We start from the raw sequence: 17,001 nt of genomic DNA, 5'->3' as shown, positions 1-17,001 counted from the left end.
AATAGTTCAGATATTCTAAATATCACCAAACCAAAGCTAACTGCTGTTTGGGCTGGTCCAACTAAGTAGCCAAGTCTTCTGAAGACAAACAGCATTCCCTTCTAAGGCAATCTCTCTCTCTCTCTTTTTTTAAGATCTTATTGGAATATAATTGTTATACACTGTTGTGCCAGTTTTTGCTGTACAACAAAGTGAATCAGCTGTATTTATACATATATCCCCAACCTCCCACAATGCCTTCCCACTCTCCCTATCCTAGCCCTCTAAGTCATCATCCATCATCCAGTTGATCTCCCTGTGTTATGCAGCAGCTTCCCATTAGCTATCTGTTTTACATTTGATAGTGTATATATGTCAATGACACTCTCTCACTTCATCCCAGCATCTCCTTCACCCCCTACCGTGTGTCCTCAGGTCCGTTCTCTATATCTTCATCTTTATTCTTGCCCTGTCACTGGGTTCATCTGTACCATGTTTTTAGATTCCATATATATGAGTTAGCATACAGTATTTGTTTTCATCTTTCTGCCTTACTTCACTCTGTATGACAGACTCTAGGTCCATCCGCCTCACTACAAATAACTGAATTTCATTCCTTTTTATGGCTGGGTAATATTCCATTATATATATGTGCCATATCTTCTTTATCCATTCATCTGTTGATGGGCATTTAGGTTGCTTCCATGTCCTGGCTATTGTAAATAGAGCTGCAGTGAACATTGTGGTACATGTTTCTTTTGGAATTATGGTTTTCTCAGGGTATATGCCCAGTAGTGGGATTGCTGGATCATATAGTAGTTCTATTTTTAGTTTTTTAAGGAACCTCCAAACTTTTTTACATAGTGGCTGTGCCAACTTACATTCCCCCAACAGTGCAGGAGAGTTCCCTTTTCTCCACACCATCTCCAGCATTTATTGTTTCTAGATTTTTTGATGATGACCATTATAACTGGTATGAGGTGATACCTCATTGAGGCTTTGACTTGCATTTCTCTAATAATTAGTGACGTTGAGCATCTTTTCATGTGTTTGTTGGCCATCTGCATGTCTTCTTTGGAGAAATGTCTAGATAGGTCTTCCACCAATTTGTGGATGGAAATTTTGGTATTCAACTGCATGAACTGCTTGTATATTTTGGAGATTAATCCTTTATCAGTTGCTTTGTTGGCAAATATTTTCTCCCATTCTGAGGGTTGTCTTCTTGTCTTGTTTATGGTTTCTTTCGCTGTGCAAAAGATTTTACATTTCATTAGTTCCCATTTGTTTATTCTTGATTTTATTTCCATGATTCTAGGAGGTGGGTCCAAAAGGATCTTGCTTTGATGTATGTCATATAGTGTTCTGCCTATGTTTTCCTCTAGGAGTTTTATAGTGTCTGGCCTTACATTTTAGGTCTTTAATCCATTTTGACTTTATTTTTGTGTATGGTATTAGGAAGTGCTCTCATTTCATCCTTTTACATGTAGCTGTCCAGTTTTCCCAGCACCACTTATTAAAGAGGCTTGTTTCCATTGTGTATTCTGGTCTCCTTTGTCAAAGATAAGCTGCCCATATGTGCATAAGTTTGCCTCTGGGCTCTCTATTCTGTTCCATTGATTTATATTTCTGTTTTTGTGCCAGTACCATACTGTCTTGATCACTGTAGCCTTGTAGTATAGTTTGAAATCAGGGAGCCTGATTGCTCTAGCTCCGTCTTTCCTTCTCAAGATTGTTTTGGCTATTCAGGGTCCTTTGCATTTCCATACAAATCATAAGATTTCTTGTTCTAGTTCTGTAAAAAATGCCATTGGTAATTTGATAGGGATTGCATTGAATCTGTAAATTGTTTTGGGTAGTATAGTCATTTTCACAATGTTGATTCTTCCAATCCAAGAACATACTATGTCTCTTCATTTGTTTGTATTGTCTTTGATTTCTTTCATCAGTGTCATAGTTTTCTACATACTGGTCTTTTGCCTCCTTAGGCAGATTTATTCCTAGGTATTTTATTCTTTTTGTTGCAATGGTAAATGGGAGAGTTTCCGTAATTCCTCTTTCTGCTCTTTCGTTGTTAGTGTATAGGAATGCAAGAGATTTCTGTGCATTAATTTTGTATCCTACTACTTTACTAAATTCATCGATTAGTGCTAGCAGTTTTCTGGTAGCGTCTTTAGGGTTTTCTATGTATAATATCATGTCATCTGCAAAAAGTGACAGTTTTACTTCTTTTCCAATTTGGATTCCTTTTATTCGTTTTCTTCCCTGATTGCTGCAGCTAATACTTCCAAAACTATGTTGAATAATAGTGGTAAGAGAGGGCACCCTTGTCTTGTTGCTCTTCTTAGAGGGAATAGTTTCAGGCTTTCACCATGGAGAATGATGTTGGCTGTTGGTTTGTCATATATGGCTTTTATTATGTTGAGGTAATTTCCTTCTATGCCCATTTTCTGGAGAGTTTTTATCAAAAATGGATGTTGAATTTTGTCGAAAGCTTTTTCTGCATCTATTGAGATGATCATATGGTTTTTATCCTTCAATTTTTTGATATGATGTATCACATTGATCGCTTTGTGCATATTGAAGGATCCTTGAATTCCAGGGATAAACCCCTCTTGATCATGGTGTATGATCTTTTTAATGTGCTGTTGGATTCTGTTTGCTAGTATTTTGTTGAGGATTTTTGCATCTATATTCATCAGTGATATTGGCCGGTAATTTTCTCTTTTTGTGACATCTTTGTCTTTTTTTTTTTTAACAGGGTGATGATGGCCTCATAGAATGAGTTTGGGAGTGTTCCTTCTTCTGCTATATTTTGGAAGAGTTTGAGAAGGACACATGTTAGCTCTTCTCTAAAAGTTTGGTAGAATTTTCCTGTGAAGCCATCTGGCCCTGGGCTTTTGTTTGTTGGGAGATTTTTAATCACCCAAGTTTCAATTTCATTTCTTGTGATTGGTTTGTTCATATTCTCTACTTCTTCCTGGTTCAGTCTTGGAAGATGGTACTTTTCTAAGAATGTATCCATTTCTTCCAGTTTATCCAATTTATTTGGCATATAGTTGCTTAAAGTAGTTTCTCATGATCTTTTGTATTTCTCTGGTGTCAGTTGTTACTTCTCCTTTTTCATTTCTAATTCTGTTGATTTGTGTCTGCTCCCTTTTTTTCCTGATGAGTCTGGCTAATGGTTTATCAATTTTGTTTATCTTCTCGAAGACCCAGCTTTTAGTTTTTTCAATCTTCGCTATTGTTTCCTTCATTTCTTTTTCGTTTATTTCTGATCTGATCTTTATGATTTTTTCCCTTCTGCTCACTTTGGGGTTTTTTTGTTCTTCTTTCTCAAATTGTTTTAGGTGTAAGATTAGGTTGTTTATTTGAGATTTTTCTTGTTTCTTGAGTTAGGACTGTATTGCTATAAACTTCCCTCCTAGAACTGCTTTTGCTGCATCCCAAAGGTTTTGGGTCATTTTGTTTTCATTGTCATTTTTTTCTAGGTATTTTTTGATTTCCCCTTTGATTTCTTCATTGATTTCTTGCTTGTTTAATAACATATTGTTTAGTCTCCATGTCTTTGTATTTTTTACAGTTTTTTTCCAGTAATTGACATCTAGTCTCATGGCGTTGTGGTGAGAGAAGATGCTTGATATGATTTCAATTTTCTTGAATTTGCCAAGGCTTGATTTGTGACCCAGGGTGTAATCTATCCTGGAAAATGTTCCATGTGCACTTGAGAAGAACATGTATTCTGTCGTTTTTGGATGGAATGTCCTGTAAATATCAATTAAGTCGAGATGGTCTAATGTGTCATTTAAAGCTTGTGTTCCCTCATTTATTTTCTGTTTGGATGGTCTCTCCATTGGTATCAGTGGGGTGTGAAAGTCTCCTACTATTATGGTGTTACTGTCGATGTCCCATTTTATGGCTGTTGGCATTTGCCTTACGTATTGAGGTACTCCTATGTTGGGTGCATAGATATTTACAATTGTGATATGTTCTTCTTGGATTGATCCCTTGATCATTATGTAGTGTCCTTCCTTGTCTCTTGCCTTTACTTTAAAGTCTAATGTGTTTGATATGAGTATTCCTAATCTGGCTCTCTTTTGACTTCCATTTGCATGGAATATCTTTTTCCATCCCCTTATTTTCAGTCTGTATGTGTCCCTAGGTCTGAAGCGGGATTCTTGTGAACAGAATATATAAGGGTCTTATTTTTGTATCCATTGAGCCAGTCTGTGTCTTTTGGTTGGCGCATTTAATCCATTTACATTTAAGGTGATTATTGACATGTATGTTCCTATTACCATTTTCTTAACTGTTTTGGGAGTTTCTTTTGTAGGTCTTTTCTTGTGTTTCCTGCCAAGAAAAGTTCCTTTAGCATTTGTTGTAAGGCTGGTTTGGTGGTGCTGAATTCTCTTAACTTTTGCTTGTCTGTAAAGCTTTTGTTGTCTCCATCAAATCTGAATGAGATTCTTGCTGGGTAGAGTATTCTTGGCTGTAGGTTTTTCCCTTTCAGGACTTTCAGTATATCCTGCCATTCCCTTCTGGCCTGCAGAGTTTCTGCAGAAAGATCAGCTGTTATCTTTGTGGGTTTTCCCTTATATGTTATTTGTTACTTTTCTCTTGCTGCTTTTAATATTTTTTCTTTGTATTTAATTGTCGTTAGTTTAATTAATATGTGCCTCGTTGTATTTCTTCTTGGGTTTATTCTGTATAGGACTCTCTGCTCTTCTTGGACCTAATTGACTATTTCCTTTTGCATGTTGGTGAAGTTCTCCAGTATAACCTCTTCAAATATTTTCTCTGACTCTTTCATTTTTTCTTCTTCTTCTGGGATGCCTAAGATTTGAATATTGGTGGGCTTAATGTTGTCACTGAGGTCTCTGAGACTGTCTTCCATTCTTTTCATTCATTTTTCTTTTTTCTGCTTTGTGGCAGTTATTTCCACCATTCTATCCTCCAACTAACTTACTCATTCTTCTGTCTCAGTTATTCTGCTGTTTATACCATCTAGAGTAGTTTTCATTTCACTTATTGTGTTGTTCATTGTTGTTTGTTTGCTCTTTAGTTCTTCTAGTTCCTTATTAAATGTTTCTTATGTTTTCTCTATTTTGTTTTCAAGATTTTGAATCATATTTACTATCATTACTCTGAATTCTTTTCCAGGCAGTCTTCCTGTTTCCTCTTATGTCTATTTCCTCTTCATTTATTTGGTCTTGTGGGTTTTTAATCTCACTCCTTTGCCTGCAAGTTGTTTCTTTGTTGTCTCATTTTGTGTAATTTATAGTATTTTCTATCTGCTTTCCCCTGCACCTCATGTCCTTCTACTTGCCACCATCTTCCATACTCTAAGGCAATCTTTTGATGTATAATGGGACCCCTAGTTTTAAGGCTTCAGGAGGTAATGTTGTCAAACTGTTCTTCACTGTAGGTAGTTTCACAGTCCATAAAAATCTGTGGAGTTTTATAAGGCCATGTATTGGAGCTGGAAGGCCCTCATGTAAAGTCACCTTTTTAGGTTGGGTTGGGTTTGGAGTAGGATATTAGGAGGGAGAAAGGGAAGCAAGAAGGAGATGTAGAACTCAGAGATGTGCCACAGTCGTGTCTTGCCTAAGGCCGACCCTGTTTGGAAGGACTGACTTGTAACTATGACCAAAATCTCTTTGCTATACTAGGCTTGGATCCTTATGAGTAAGTTGTAAGACATTTAGTATTTAGTCATTTATTCTACAAGTGTTAATATTAGTCCACTCTATGGTAAGCGCTCTGATAAGATAAGCAAATGACTTAACTTCTTTGCTGAAGTCCTCATCTTCAAAAGTGAATAAAAGCATTTACCTACAAGCTTGCTGTGAGAATTAATTGAAATTATATCCACATGCATATATATGTATGTGTAAAATCTTGTATCTGACATAAACATAGTAAGGGCTCAATATTATTAATTTTACCACACTGAAATTAAATTTGTTTGGAGGCAAAGTTATTTTTCTTGTAAATAGATTGTTAACAGAAATTATGACACAAGTTTTGGCCAAAAGGAATATTTGGATAACATTTGAGTATTCACTACCAGATGAGTATTTCTAAGCATTTATATTATAAAGTAACCACTGGAGTCTCATGAAAGCTCATGGCTAAGAAGGGGGAAATGTGGCTTGTGGATGATTTGCAGAAACATTAGGCTGTAGTAACTGTCCCAAAAAAATTCTGTTTCACTAAATATAGATGGCCTAAAATGTTAATGAAAAAAGAATCCAGGAAAAAATAAATCTCTTTGGTAATTTGCGTTTATTACTTGTTGGAAAAAGTAACCTAACCAAGAAAGGAATCATTAGCCAATCATTGAGAGTAAAAGTAGTGCTTTGTATTAGGAATTTAGGATTAATTTTCCATCATAATTCTATATTTTACTTCTCTCCCTGGTTGCTAAATTTTAATTTATTTTTCTGTTCATTGACACCTCTGTTAGAAGAAAGTACAGGATGAGAGGTGAAATTCTAGTGAACTTAGTCTTTTTGTTTTTGTAACAGTTCTGTTAACAGTTTTGTAACAGTTAAATGTGTGATAGGAGGAGAGAAAATAATGGCTCACTGAGACTTTTATCTAGTAAATTGGTGAAGTTATTTATCTCATGAAGTACAGATTCAGATTGTTAAAAGTTTATTATAAAAAATTTATAAAACAGGAAAATATAAATAAAATATTATGCAAAACTGCAAATCTTCCACACAGAGTAAGCAATGCTAATAATTTATATTCTTCTAATATTTTCTATGACAACACACAAAATTGTATGTTTAATTTATAATTTGAATTTTTTGTCATATACTAGTATGTGGTGGACAGGTTCCTATGTCATTAAATATTCCTCTTGAAACCATTTTTAATGGATGCATCTAAATCTACTATCTAATTTTGATCAATTTATTCAACCATATTTCTACTGCATTTTTAGTTATTTTAATAATAAACATTCATTATAATTTTATAATTATAATTCATTGTAATAAAGATTAACATACACAAATATTCAATTTCCATCACATAATTTTCATGTAGTTAACTTTTAGAAATTATGATATCAGGTAAAACTAATTAAATGAATGAATGCATGAAACAGAAGGGGCATATTTGTGAATTTCAACCTGTATTACAAAATTATTTTCAAGAAATTTATAACAAATTACATGAGTAGTATTAAATGTGAGTGCTCATTTTTTGCATCTTGAATAACAGTGGGTATTGTTATTTTTAAACGGCTTTCAATTGGAAAATAAAATTATAGTTTGAATTCAAGTTTCTCTTAATATGAATGAAATTAAACTCAAAGTTCTCATTGGCTATTTAATTTTTTCTTTTTGTGATAAATTGCCTGGCATAATTCATGTTATTTTTCCTGATTCAGGGAATGAAATATAGTTGTAGTTTGATCCAGCTACTACTTTCCCCTTAATTGAACATATTATCTTCTGATCTTTTACAATTAGAATTTTCAATTAGAGAGCATACTTACTATGCAGGGCTTTTGGGGAGTCAGTGTAACAACTCTGAAGATGTTTGTAACATGAGTGACGTGAAATTTGGTGCTTTGGTGGTGTGTGATAGTATTATTTTGGTGATATGACTGTTATAGTAAGGTTTATTTAGACCTAGGGAAAAACAAAAATATGCGGCTATATCCATTTAAAGTGTATGTGGTGAGTATGCATGCATAAGATAGTTGAAATGTGATACATAGTAATAAATATAGTGAAACTCATGAATATTTCGTATGTATCAAAAGTTAAAATATGTTTGTTGTGTATTATTTCAGAATGATCTACACAGAGCCATTCAGCGTACACAGTCTGCAATGTTTAATCAAGTTTTGATTTTAATATCTACATTACTATGCCTTATCTTCACCTGGTAAGATTGTACATATCAGCATTTTTGTTATATTTCATTTTAATTATAGTTCTAAAAAAACAGTATTTTAAGCCATTTTGATTAAGAATTGGCTACAATAAACAAATAGATAAATATTCACTATAAAATGTAATGGATCACCCACAGAAATAGAAGTAAAATCCTAACTTCAGTCTTAGGGAAAAAAAACAAGAAAGCACATCAATCATTTGGTGTTGGTATTTATTGCAACTCTGAGGTTTTTCCAAATGCTATAAACAACCGGATCACAAGAATTTGTGCTACATGCCACAGTTGTCAAACTAGAGTTTTTTCTTCAAATTGTTTACATGGGGGTGCCCTTATCTTCCTATAATCTTTCCGAGCAGAACCACTGTTGGGAACACTGTCATTGCCTGTCGCTGGCTGCCTGCACCATCTCCCCTGATGTTCTAGCACGCAGCCAGGCAGAAAGCAGGGGCAGACCTGACAGTGCGAGGCAACTGGTACTTTGCTTTATTATAGAAAACAATTATTTCTTCTTTTGGAAAGTCCCACTTTGCCAATTATAGAGTAATCCAATGAGAAATGATGCACTGCCCATATGGATTCATGCAGAGCCTTACTAGAGATAAGAAAATGTGAAAATCAAAAAATGAAGTAGAATGATATATCTGGTTTTCAACTTAATTGTGTGTAATTGTGCTCTGACCTGGATTTGACCTATTGAGAAAGAGAAAAAGCTAATTAGGAAGTACTAAAATAGGAAGAATGCCCTCATTACTACTACAATACTATTTTTAGATTAAAATATAGCTGTAGGTATATGTATGTAAACATAGTTTTAGATACAGAAATATAACAACTGTTACGCCTAAGTAGTATGCAGTTGATACCTCTATTAAATGGATTTAAAATATGTTTTATTGCATACTTTTTTATTTAGAAAGTAAATATTTTAGGATAGCCCATGCCTTTAAATATAAAATACCCCTCTAAAATGGGCACAATGCCCTCTTATGATTTATTTTTGTTTTACTCTTCACAAATTGTTTTTATTATTTACCTAGTAAATATCTCGCTGCATAAATTTGAAATACTAACAGTAATGCCTTCTCTTCTAAAGTCACAAAAAGTTCTGAATTTTAAAATACATTATTTAAATAATTTAGGAATTTTCTCATTTTACTTAAGGAAAAGTGCTAATTTAAATTAAAATTTTATATACTTATGTACGTGCTACTTTCTCAATTGCAGAAAAATTACAAAAAGTAAAATGAATGAGTTCTAAATATTATGGGGAGTCTGTTAAAGTAAATTTGGTAAAGAAGTAATTGAAATTTTAATGTGAAAGTAAGGACAGATAATTTGTGTATAAGGACACTTAGTCCAGTTTTGGAGGCATCCTCATTGCTACCCTCAGTGAGCTCTCTGTTTGCTCGTACTTTCTGCCTATAGTCTATTTCTTTGTGTGTGTGTGTGTGTACAATTTGATATTTTTTTTTCTTATTGGTAATGTATATATGGCAATCCCAATCTCCCAATTCGTCCCACCCCAACCACCCCCCCCCTTTACTCTATTTCTTGAGTACTTTTTATTTTCGAAGGAAACAACTACACAAATTTTGCCACTTTCTTATGCCACAGTGCTAAAGGGTTTTCATGATTTATGTAATTTCCATTATGCAATTTATTCATCCCTTTAATCATTTGTGTTTCACTTTTTGTTTTATTTGCAATTATACTTACTTTTGTTGTCGTGGTGGTTGTGAGCATGTTTAAGCTTTAGGCATTTGAGTGGTAATGTTGACAGATATTATCTGATATTAAAGCTGTCACCAATATGTGGATATGAGTCTACCTTTTAACCTGCACTTATTACATAGTTAGTTTAGCTAAGCTGCATCAAATGTTACTGTTTTTAACCACATGTACCCAATACATTTACATTAATATGTTTTAAAATTATTATATGGAGGATGGAAAAACTGTTTGATCTCGTTTATTCTTCTCTAGTATTACAAGCAAAATGTCTTCATAAATCATGATCATCATAGTAAGGTCAAATAAGTCTTATTAGAATTTGCCATTGATGGTGGGGTTACCCACAAGAAAAATATAAATGTTACATTAGTTATGATACATCATCTGGCTATTTTACCAAAGAGTTACGCCACACATATTATAAAATACAAATATACACAAAGATACAAGAACTTATACAAATAGAAACCTCTAGATAGTCTGTCCAACATTGTTACATCAGCTTAGTATTGTTGGAGACAAAGTTCCTTATATCTTCTTTACTGCCATTCTCAAAACAGGGTTTTCATGGTTTAGTGTGGCTGTTTTTGTCTTGCTATTACATGCTAACTGCAGCCTTAGGAAAGAAGAATATAAGGCACAATCCAGAAATTGTGTGCATAATTTAGACTAGAATTTGGTTGTATACCTATACACAGCTGAGGGATCTGCAAAATACCCAGTTGAATATTATACTATCATGAAGAAGAAAACCAGGATGCTGTGGGACAATAAGCAGTCTCTGGCAGTGATAAGTCATAAACGTCTGCGTGTACATTGTTTGTTGAAAACTCAAAGCTATATTAATTTGGAGGCCTTGGGCATCTTACTTATTTATCTAGGCTTGTTTTCCACATCATTAAAGGAATATAATATTAATCACCCTGTAAGATTTTTGTTTTTTGTATATTCTCAAATGAGGATTGAATTGGATATGTTTATAAAATGTCTAGCAGAGAGCATGGCATATGGTGTGAACTCTCCAAAAATTTAAATTTCAAATGTCGTCTTTATATAAATGATTGAATTACCATGTGAACCCACAAAAAAGAGAATTACTCTAAAATGTCTAAGCATAGTAATTTACTAATAATACTATGAAACTGAATCAAGATGCCTAAAAGTGATTCTAGGCAGCAGACAAGGGACTGACTTGTTTTCTTCCTTTCAGTTTTATTGAGAAATAATTGAGATACAGTACTATACAAATGTAAGGTGTATAGGATAATGGTTTGCTTGTATACATCATGAAATAATTTCCATGATAAGTTTAGTGAATATCTATCATCTCATATAAATATAAAAGAAAAGAAAAAATTTTCCTCGTGATGAGAACTCAGGATTTAATTCTGTTAACAATTTTCATACTTAACAGAGCAGTGTTAATTATATTGATATTAATCCTGATTTACATTGCATCCCTGGTACTTATTTATCTTATAACTGGAAGTTTGTACCTTTTGACCACCAGCATCATCTTACAGAGTTACTACATTTCAATTGACAATATTGCCCATACTTTACATTTCATTCCCTTTACTCATTTATTTTGTAACTGTACATTTGTACCTCTTAATTCTCCTCATATATTTCATACAGTCCCCAGGCCCCCTCCTCTCTGGCAACCACCTGTTTGTTTTGATGTATTTGTTCATTTGTTTTGTTTTTTAGTTTCCACATATAAGTGAAATCATACATTACTTGTCTTTCTCTGTCTGAGTTATTTCACTTAATACCCTGCTAGGTTCATCCATGTTGCCACAAATGGCAAGATGTCATTCTTTTTTTTTATGACTGAGTAATATTCCACATCTTCCTTTTCCATGCCTCTATTGATGGGAACTTAAATTGATTCCATAGCTCAGCTATTGTGAATAATGTTGCCATGAATATAGGGGTACACATATCTTTTCAAATTAATGTTTTGGTTTCTTTGGAAAAATACCCACAAGTGTTATAGCTGGATTGTATGTTGGCTCTATTTTTAATTTTTTGAGGGATCTCCATACTACTTTCTATAGTGGCTGTACCAATTTATATTCCCATCTACAGTACCTGAGGTTCTCCTTTTCTCCATATCTTCATCAATACTTACTATTAGTTGTCTTTTTGATAGTAGCCATTCTGACAGGTATGAAGTGGTTTTGATTTGCATGTCCCTGTTGATTAGTGATGTTAAGCATCTTTCCTGTGTCTGTTGGCCATCAATATGTCTTCTTTGAAAAAATGTCTATTCAGATCCTCTGTCCATTTTTTAATTGTTTGTTTGGTTTTTTTTTGATATTGAGTTTTATGTGTTCTTTTTATATTTTGGGTATTAATCCCTTATAGATATATCCTTTGCAAATATCTTCTGCCATTCAGTAAGCTGCCTTTTCATTTTGCTGATAGTTTCTTTTGCTGTCAAAATCTTTTTAGTTTGATACAGTTCTATTGTTTATTTTGCTTTTGTTTCCCTCATCTGAGGAGGCATATTCAAACAAATATTGCTAAAACTCATGTTAAAGACCTTACTGCATATGTTTTCTTCTAGGAGTTTTATGGTTTCAGGTCTTACATTTAAGTCTTTAATCCATTTTAAATTTATTTTTGTGTGTGGTATGAGAAAGAAGTCCAGTTTGATTCTTTCACATGCAGCTGTTCAGTTTTCCCAGCATCATTCATTAAAGAGGCTCTCTTTTCCCCATTGTGTATTCTTGCCTCCTTTGTTCTAGATTAATTGATCATATACATGTGGGTTTGTTTCTGGGCTCTCTATTTTGTTCCATTGATCCATGTGTCTGTTTTTGTGCCAGTACCATACTGTTTTTATTACTGACACTTTGTGGTATAGTTTGAAATCAGGGTGTGTGATACTTCCAACTTTGTTCAGCTTTGTACCTGCTTTTTAAAGATAAAAGTAAAATTTATTTTTTGACTACTTAGGTGTATTTCTCGTATGAATAAAAGTTCCATCATTTTTGGCCTACTCTCTGAATATTGAGCAGTATACCATGTCAGAAATTATTATTTTTCCTACCTCACCTATCAAAGAAGGATAGCCCGGATATCTGTGTGTATGTGTATATGTATATGTATGTATTTTTATATGTGTATATTTGTAAATATGTGTATGTATATATACTTGTGTCTATGTATGTATATTGGTATATACACACACACACACATATTGTGCTGAGATTAGTCATAATTAATCACCACTAAGTTATATCATAGAGCAAGATTATCAGTGCTTTTCCAAATCAGAACTTTTAATACATACATTAAATTTTAAGGCCCAAATGATTCAGGAACTAATATTTGTTGACATGGTTGTGTTATTCGTGGATCTCACAATCTTAAAATTACCTGTTTGGAAAGCTGCTATATGGTTTTAAAGTCTCCATCATTGTGAAGAACTTTCATTAGGCATCCATCTATAAGAGGCACCGTGCTCAGTGCCAAACCAAAATAAAAATTAGGCTGCCAACCCCTCCCTGTAGCGAATGTGCTCAGAATTGCTTTTCCTGTCATTGTCATGGAATTGGACTAATCTTTCCACATGTGGGCTGTGTGCCCCTCCCCATCAGTAATGCACACTTCCAAGACAGCTGGGAATTGTGATTCAGCCTGTGTCTCTGTAACAAAGCAGAGACAACTGGTCCATCCGGGAATTAAGTGCATGACTTTAGCTTAATTATCAACATATTCTAACCAATAATAAGTACTCTAATTTATAATGCATTTGGTGTTTCTAATTTTACACTAGCAGACTTGTTTTTGCACCTACTTTGATTCAAACTTTTTATATGAATATGTATTACATATTTTCATATTATTTCACAGAGTTATAACACAAAGAATTATATTAGGTCAGTGGGTGCTTTGTGTTTTAGCCCAATGTAAAAAATTCAGTTTACCTCTTCAGTGTTATTTAAGGAGAAAATCAACCTATTTATTTATTGTTTAAAATGTGATCTAGGTAAACATTTTTAATATGCTTAATTCAAAAGTATTTGGGATTTTCCTGTCCATCTTTGATTAATACTTACTGAATGTTGAATGCTTAAGTTCTTGAACTCTCTTTACTGATTTGACTCAAGGCAAATAGCCACTTGAGAAGTGAACAGTGAGAAGCTAAGTGCTGTAGTTTGGAGAAAGTGTTAAGAACATGGTCTAGCAGTATAGCACCATCATATTTGATGACTAGCTTTGTTTGGTCACATTTGTTTTGCTTGTATTATAAACGAACAATAGAAAGTGCATTTGTCTGAAGATCTGGCAACTAACAGTCCCCAGGCTTGTTTCACACTAGAACAAATAGAAAACTATTTGTCCCAACTCAATTTTGTATAAGTGAGCAGCCAGGTCTTAGGCAGTTAATTAGCCAAATAAGGTGAATTCAAATTGGGGAAAAGGGGAATATGGTTATTTAACATATATAAATCACAATAATGTAACTGTTATTAATATAAAAATCTAAGAAACATGGTTTTGAATTAAAATTCTTTAGCAAATCAGCAATTTTTGAAATATGATAATAATGTGTAGTTATTTTCAAACATTGAATTCTGAGAATTATGGCTAACATTTCAGAGGTTCCTATGTGTTAGGCACTTTTCTGAGCACATGTACTAAGTAATTTCACCTTTAACAGCTTATGAGGTAAGTTCTATTATCCTTATTTTATAGATGAAGAAATTTTGAGGCACAAAGTGGTTAAGGAATTTACAAAAAAAGTGAAACAGCTAAGTATATTTATCTTAAATATCCACTTATCTACCGTAAGCTATGCTAAAACTTCAGGAAAAAATAAAGGGATTACTACAAAGGAATAAGAATCAATCTGATATCCATGTTTTTATCTGAGTTCCGTTCACAAGTTTCCAAGAAAAATTGATTTAGAACATAAATTTTGATAGAATTTAAGCCCTCATTGAATCATGAGAATAATGTAGTTATTTTCAGATATGCAAGAACTTTAGGAAGTATGCTGCCTACATAGTATTAAGCATGTGATCCAAAAATAAGAAAAAAAAAGATAAAGAAAAGGAAAAAAATATATACGTTATGAGAAGCAGTGGTATATGCAACAGCTACTCATTGTATCTGGCTTTGGGAAATGCCATCTTCACATTTTATCAGAAGTGTAGTTGGAGATTTATCCAAGCAGAGGTGGAGACCCCATTTTTATTTTTCCGTGGTGATGACACCTAGCCAAGGAATGTTTCCACTTAGAAGCCAAGGAACGTTTCCACAAAGGCAAGAGAGAAAGCCAGTAGTCAGACCACACTAATCGAGAATCATTGACTTCTAAGGGTCTTTAGGAGAATAATAGTTCTGCAGGAAAGGCTCTGTGACATTGGTTTTATACCACTCAAGATGGTGAGTTACATATGAAAGCCATCAACTGATAATCTCAAAAATGAATACATGTAGAGAATGTGACACATATGAAGTCTCCTTGAAAAAATTACCTTAGGACAAAACCTACAAAATTAAGAAATTAAATTAAGGAAAAATAAAGAAGACTTGATAAAAGAGTTGAGGTATGAGATAAATCAATTTACTTATAGCAACAGACATGAATGCTCTGTTCCCAAAGAGACCCTAAGGAGTCCTAATAAGAAGAATGACAGTTAATACTTATTTAATATTTACCTTCCTTGCCAGCCACTTTTTTTATTGCTTTATGTGTAATAAATTGTTTAATTTTACACAACACCCTTCAATGGTAGGTATGATTATTCTCATTTTACAGACAAAAAACTGAGGCACAGAATGTTTAGACAAAAAGATAAGCCTTAGTATATCCAAGATCTACAATTAGTAAGAAGCAGAGCTCAGATCTAGATGAAGGCAAATTGGTTCCAGAGCCACATCTTTAACCTTTGTATTATTTGTATGATGTTCTAGAAGTCATTAACCTAGACATATATATATAAATTATAATCAAACTAAAACATCAGATAGAATTATGATAGTTTTCTCATTTTTATTGTGAATTTTAAGTTCCCATTTGAAGTAGGATTATAGTTTAATAAGACATCATGATGACACTTTCTTCATTTGTAAAGATATTTTGGATTAACTATAGAAGAGTATTGTAGTCATTACTTTCTTTTTTGTGTGAATAATTCGTTACTTTAAATTCAGCAAGCTTCTAATCTTTATTTTTTTTTTAGTTTTAGCAAAAACTAATACAGTTCATTTAGATAAAATTACCACATATATACATGATGACAGTTTGTTCAAATTATTTCCATTTACCTGTGCATCCATCTCTCTTTATATACTACTATGTTTCTATAGAGGTATAGAAAAGAATATATCAAGTGAGTCTATATGGATATAGGATTATGAATGATTTGTTTTAACTTCCTTATACGTTCTGCTGTGGTTTAAATTTTCAAAATGAATATGTGTAAATTTTAAAAACAAAGTCACAAAAATTAATGAATGTGAAAAGAGACAACACAATTTAACACAAAATACAAAATGTAAGGATCACATTCAATATGATTTGTGTGATTAATTTCTTTATATTAGTCAAATGACTCATATTAAGTTTGTTTTTTTAAATCCAAATTCCTCACCTTTTTCTCATGCTTATCCTTTGAGTCTCGACTTTTAGATTGAAGCTCTTTTATGAAGTTTTCTTAAAGATTATCTGAATTAATAGGAGATGCCCGAGATTTATGCTTCTCACTGTTGGAAAAAAATTGTAAAATGTATAATGCTTCTTTAATTATCAGTGTTTCCTGCCAGATTTTTATCATATATAACAAAGTTTCAATTTTTCTTTCTTACTATTTCATATCCAGTATCTCTATGATTGGAAAATATAAGATGCTTAACAAACATTTGCAGTCGATAGAAAATAACATTCTGGAGTTAAAATCCCAGGATAATATCCTTATCAATTGGAGATACTAATATATTGTAAGCTAAGCATGTTTAAGCCATATATTTTGAGAATGTTCCTTTAAATACCTTCTTTTCGCATTTAACTTTGGTGTCGGGGATGGAAAGAATCTTTATAATCGTAACCTATGCCAGTGTGGTTTTATGAAGAAATTCTAGTTTTGTTACTTCTGTCAAAGAGATATAATGGGATAGTAAAACTTCTACAACTTTTTTAATTAAAAAGAGATGCTCTTTGAAATAATTTTTATAACTTGCATATGCATACCTCATAAATGGGAGCGTCCAGATAAATCAGATTTTGGCTGTTGATTTTGTTTCCATATAACTTCTGAATTTATATCTTGAGGATTTTTCTTTTAATTTTAGAATTTGGGAGAGCAGAAAAATGAATAAAATTACTGAAACTTATCACCTATGTTGAACTTAGAAATA

General features: G+C 33.0%; 1 protein-coding gene across 3 annotated transcripts in view; it reads left to right on the top strand.

The window, feature by feature from the left end:
- KCNT2 (potassium sodium-activated channel subfamily T member 2) overlaps positions 1 to 17,001 on the top strand; it is a 371,544-nt gene that overhangs the window by 142,074 nt on the left and 212,469 nt on the right. For all 3 annotated transcript variants that reach the window (XM_057729620.1, XM_057729619.1, XM_057729618.1), the window contains exon 8: positions 7,787 to 7,881. In XM_057729620.1, the coding sequence (XP_057585603.1) occupies positions 7,787 to 7,881 (95 nt within the window). The remainder of the gene's footprint in view (positions 1 to 7,786; positions 7,882 to 17,001) is intronic.

The sequence above is a fragment of the Hippopotamus amphibius genome, chromosome 3 (genome assembly GCF_030028045.1).
Source record: "Hippopotamus amphibius kiboko isolate mHipAmp2 chromosome 3, mHipAmp2.hap2, whole genome shotgun sequence".
Classification (NCBI taxonomy): Eukaryota; Metazoa; Chordata; class Mammalia; order Artiodactyla; family Hippopotamidae; genus Hippopotamus; species Hippopotamus amphibius.
The sequence above is the reverse complement of the archived record's forward strand: the minus strand, read 5'-3'. Positions and strand labels throughout refer to the sequence as shown.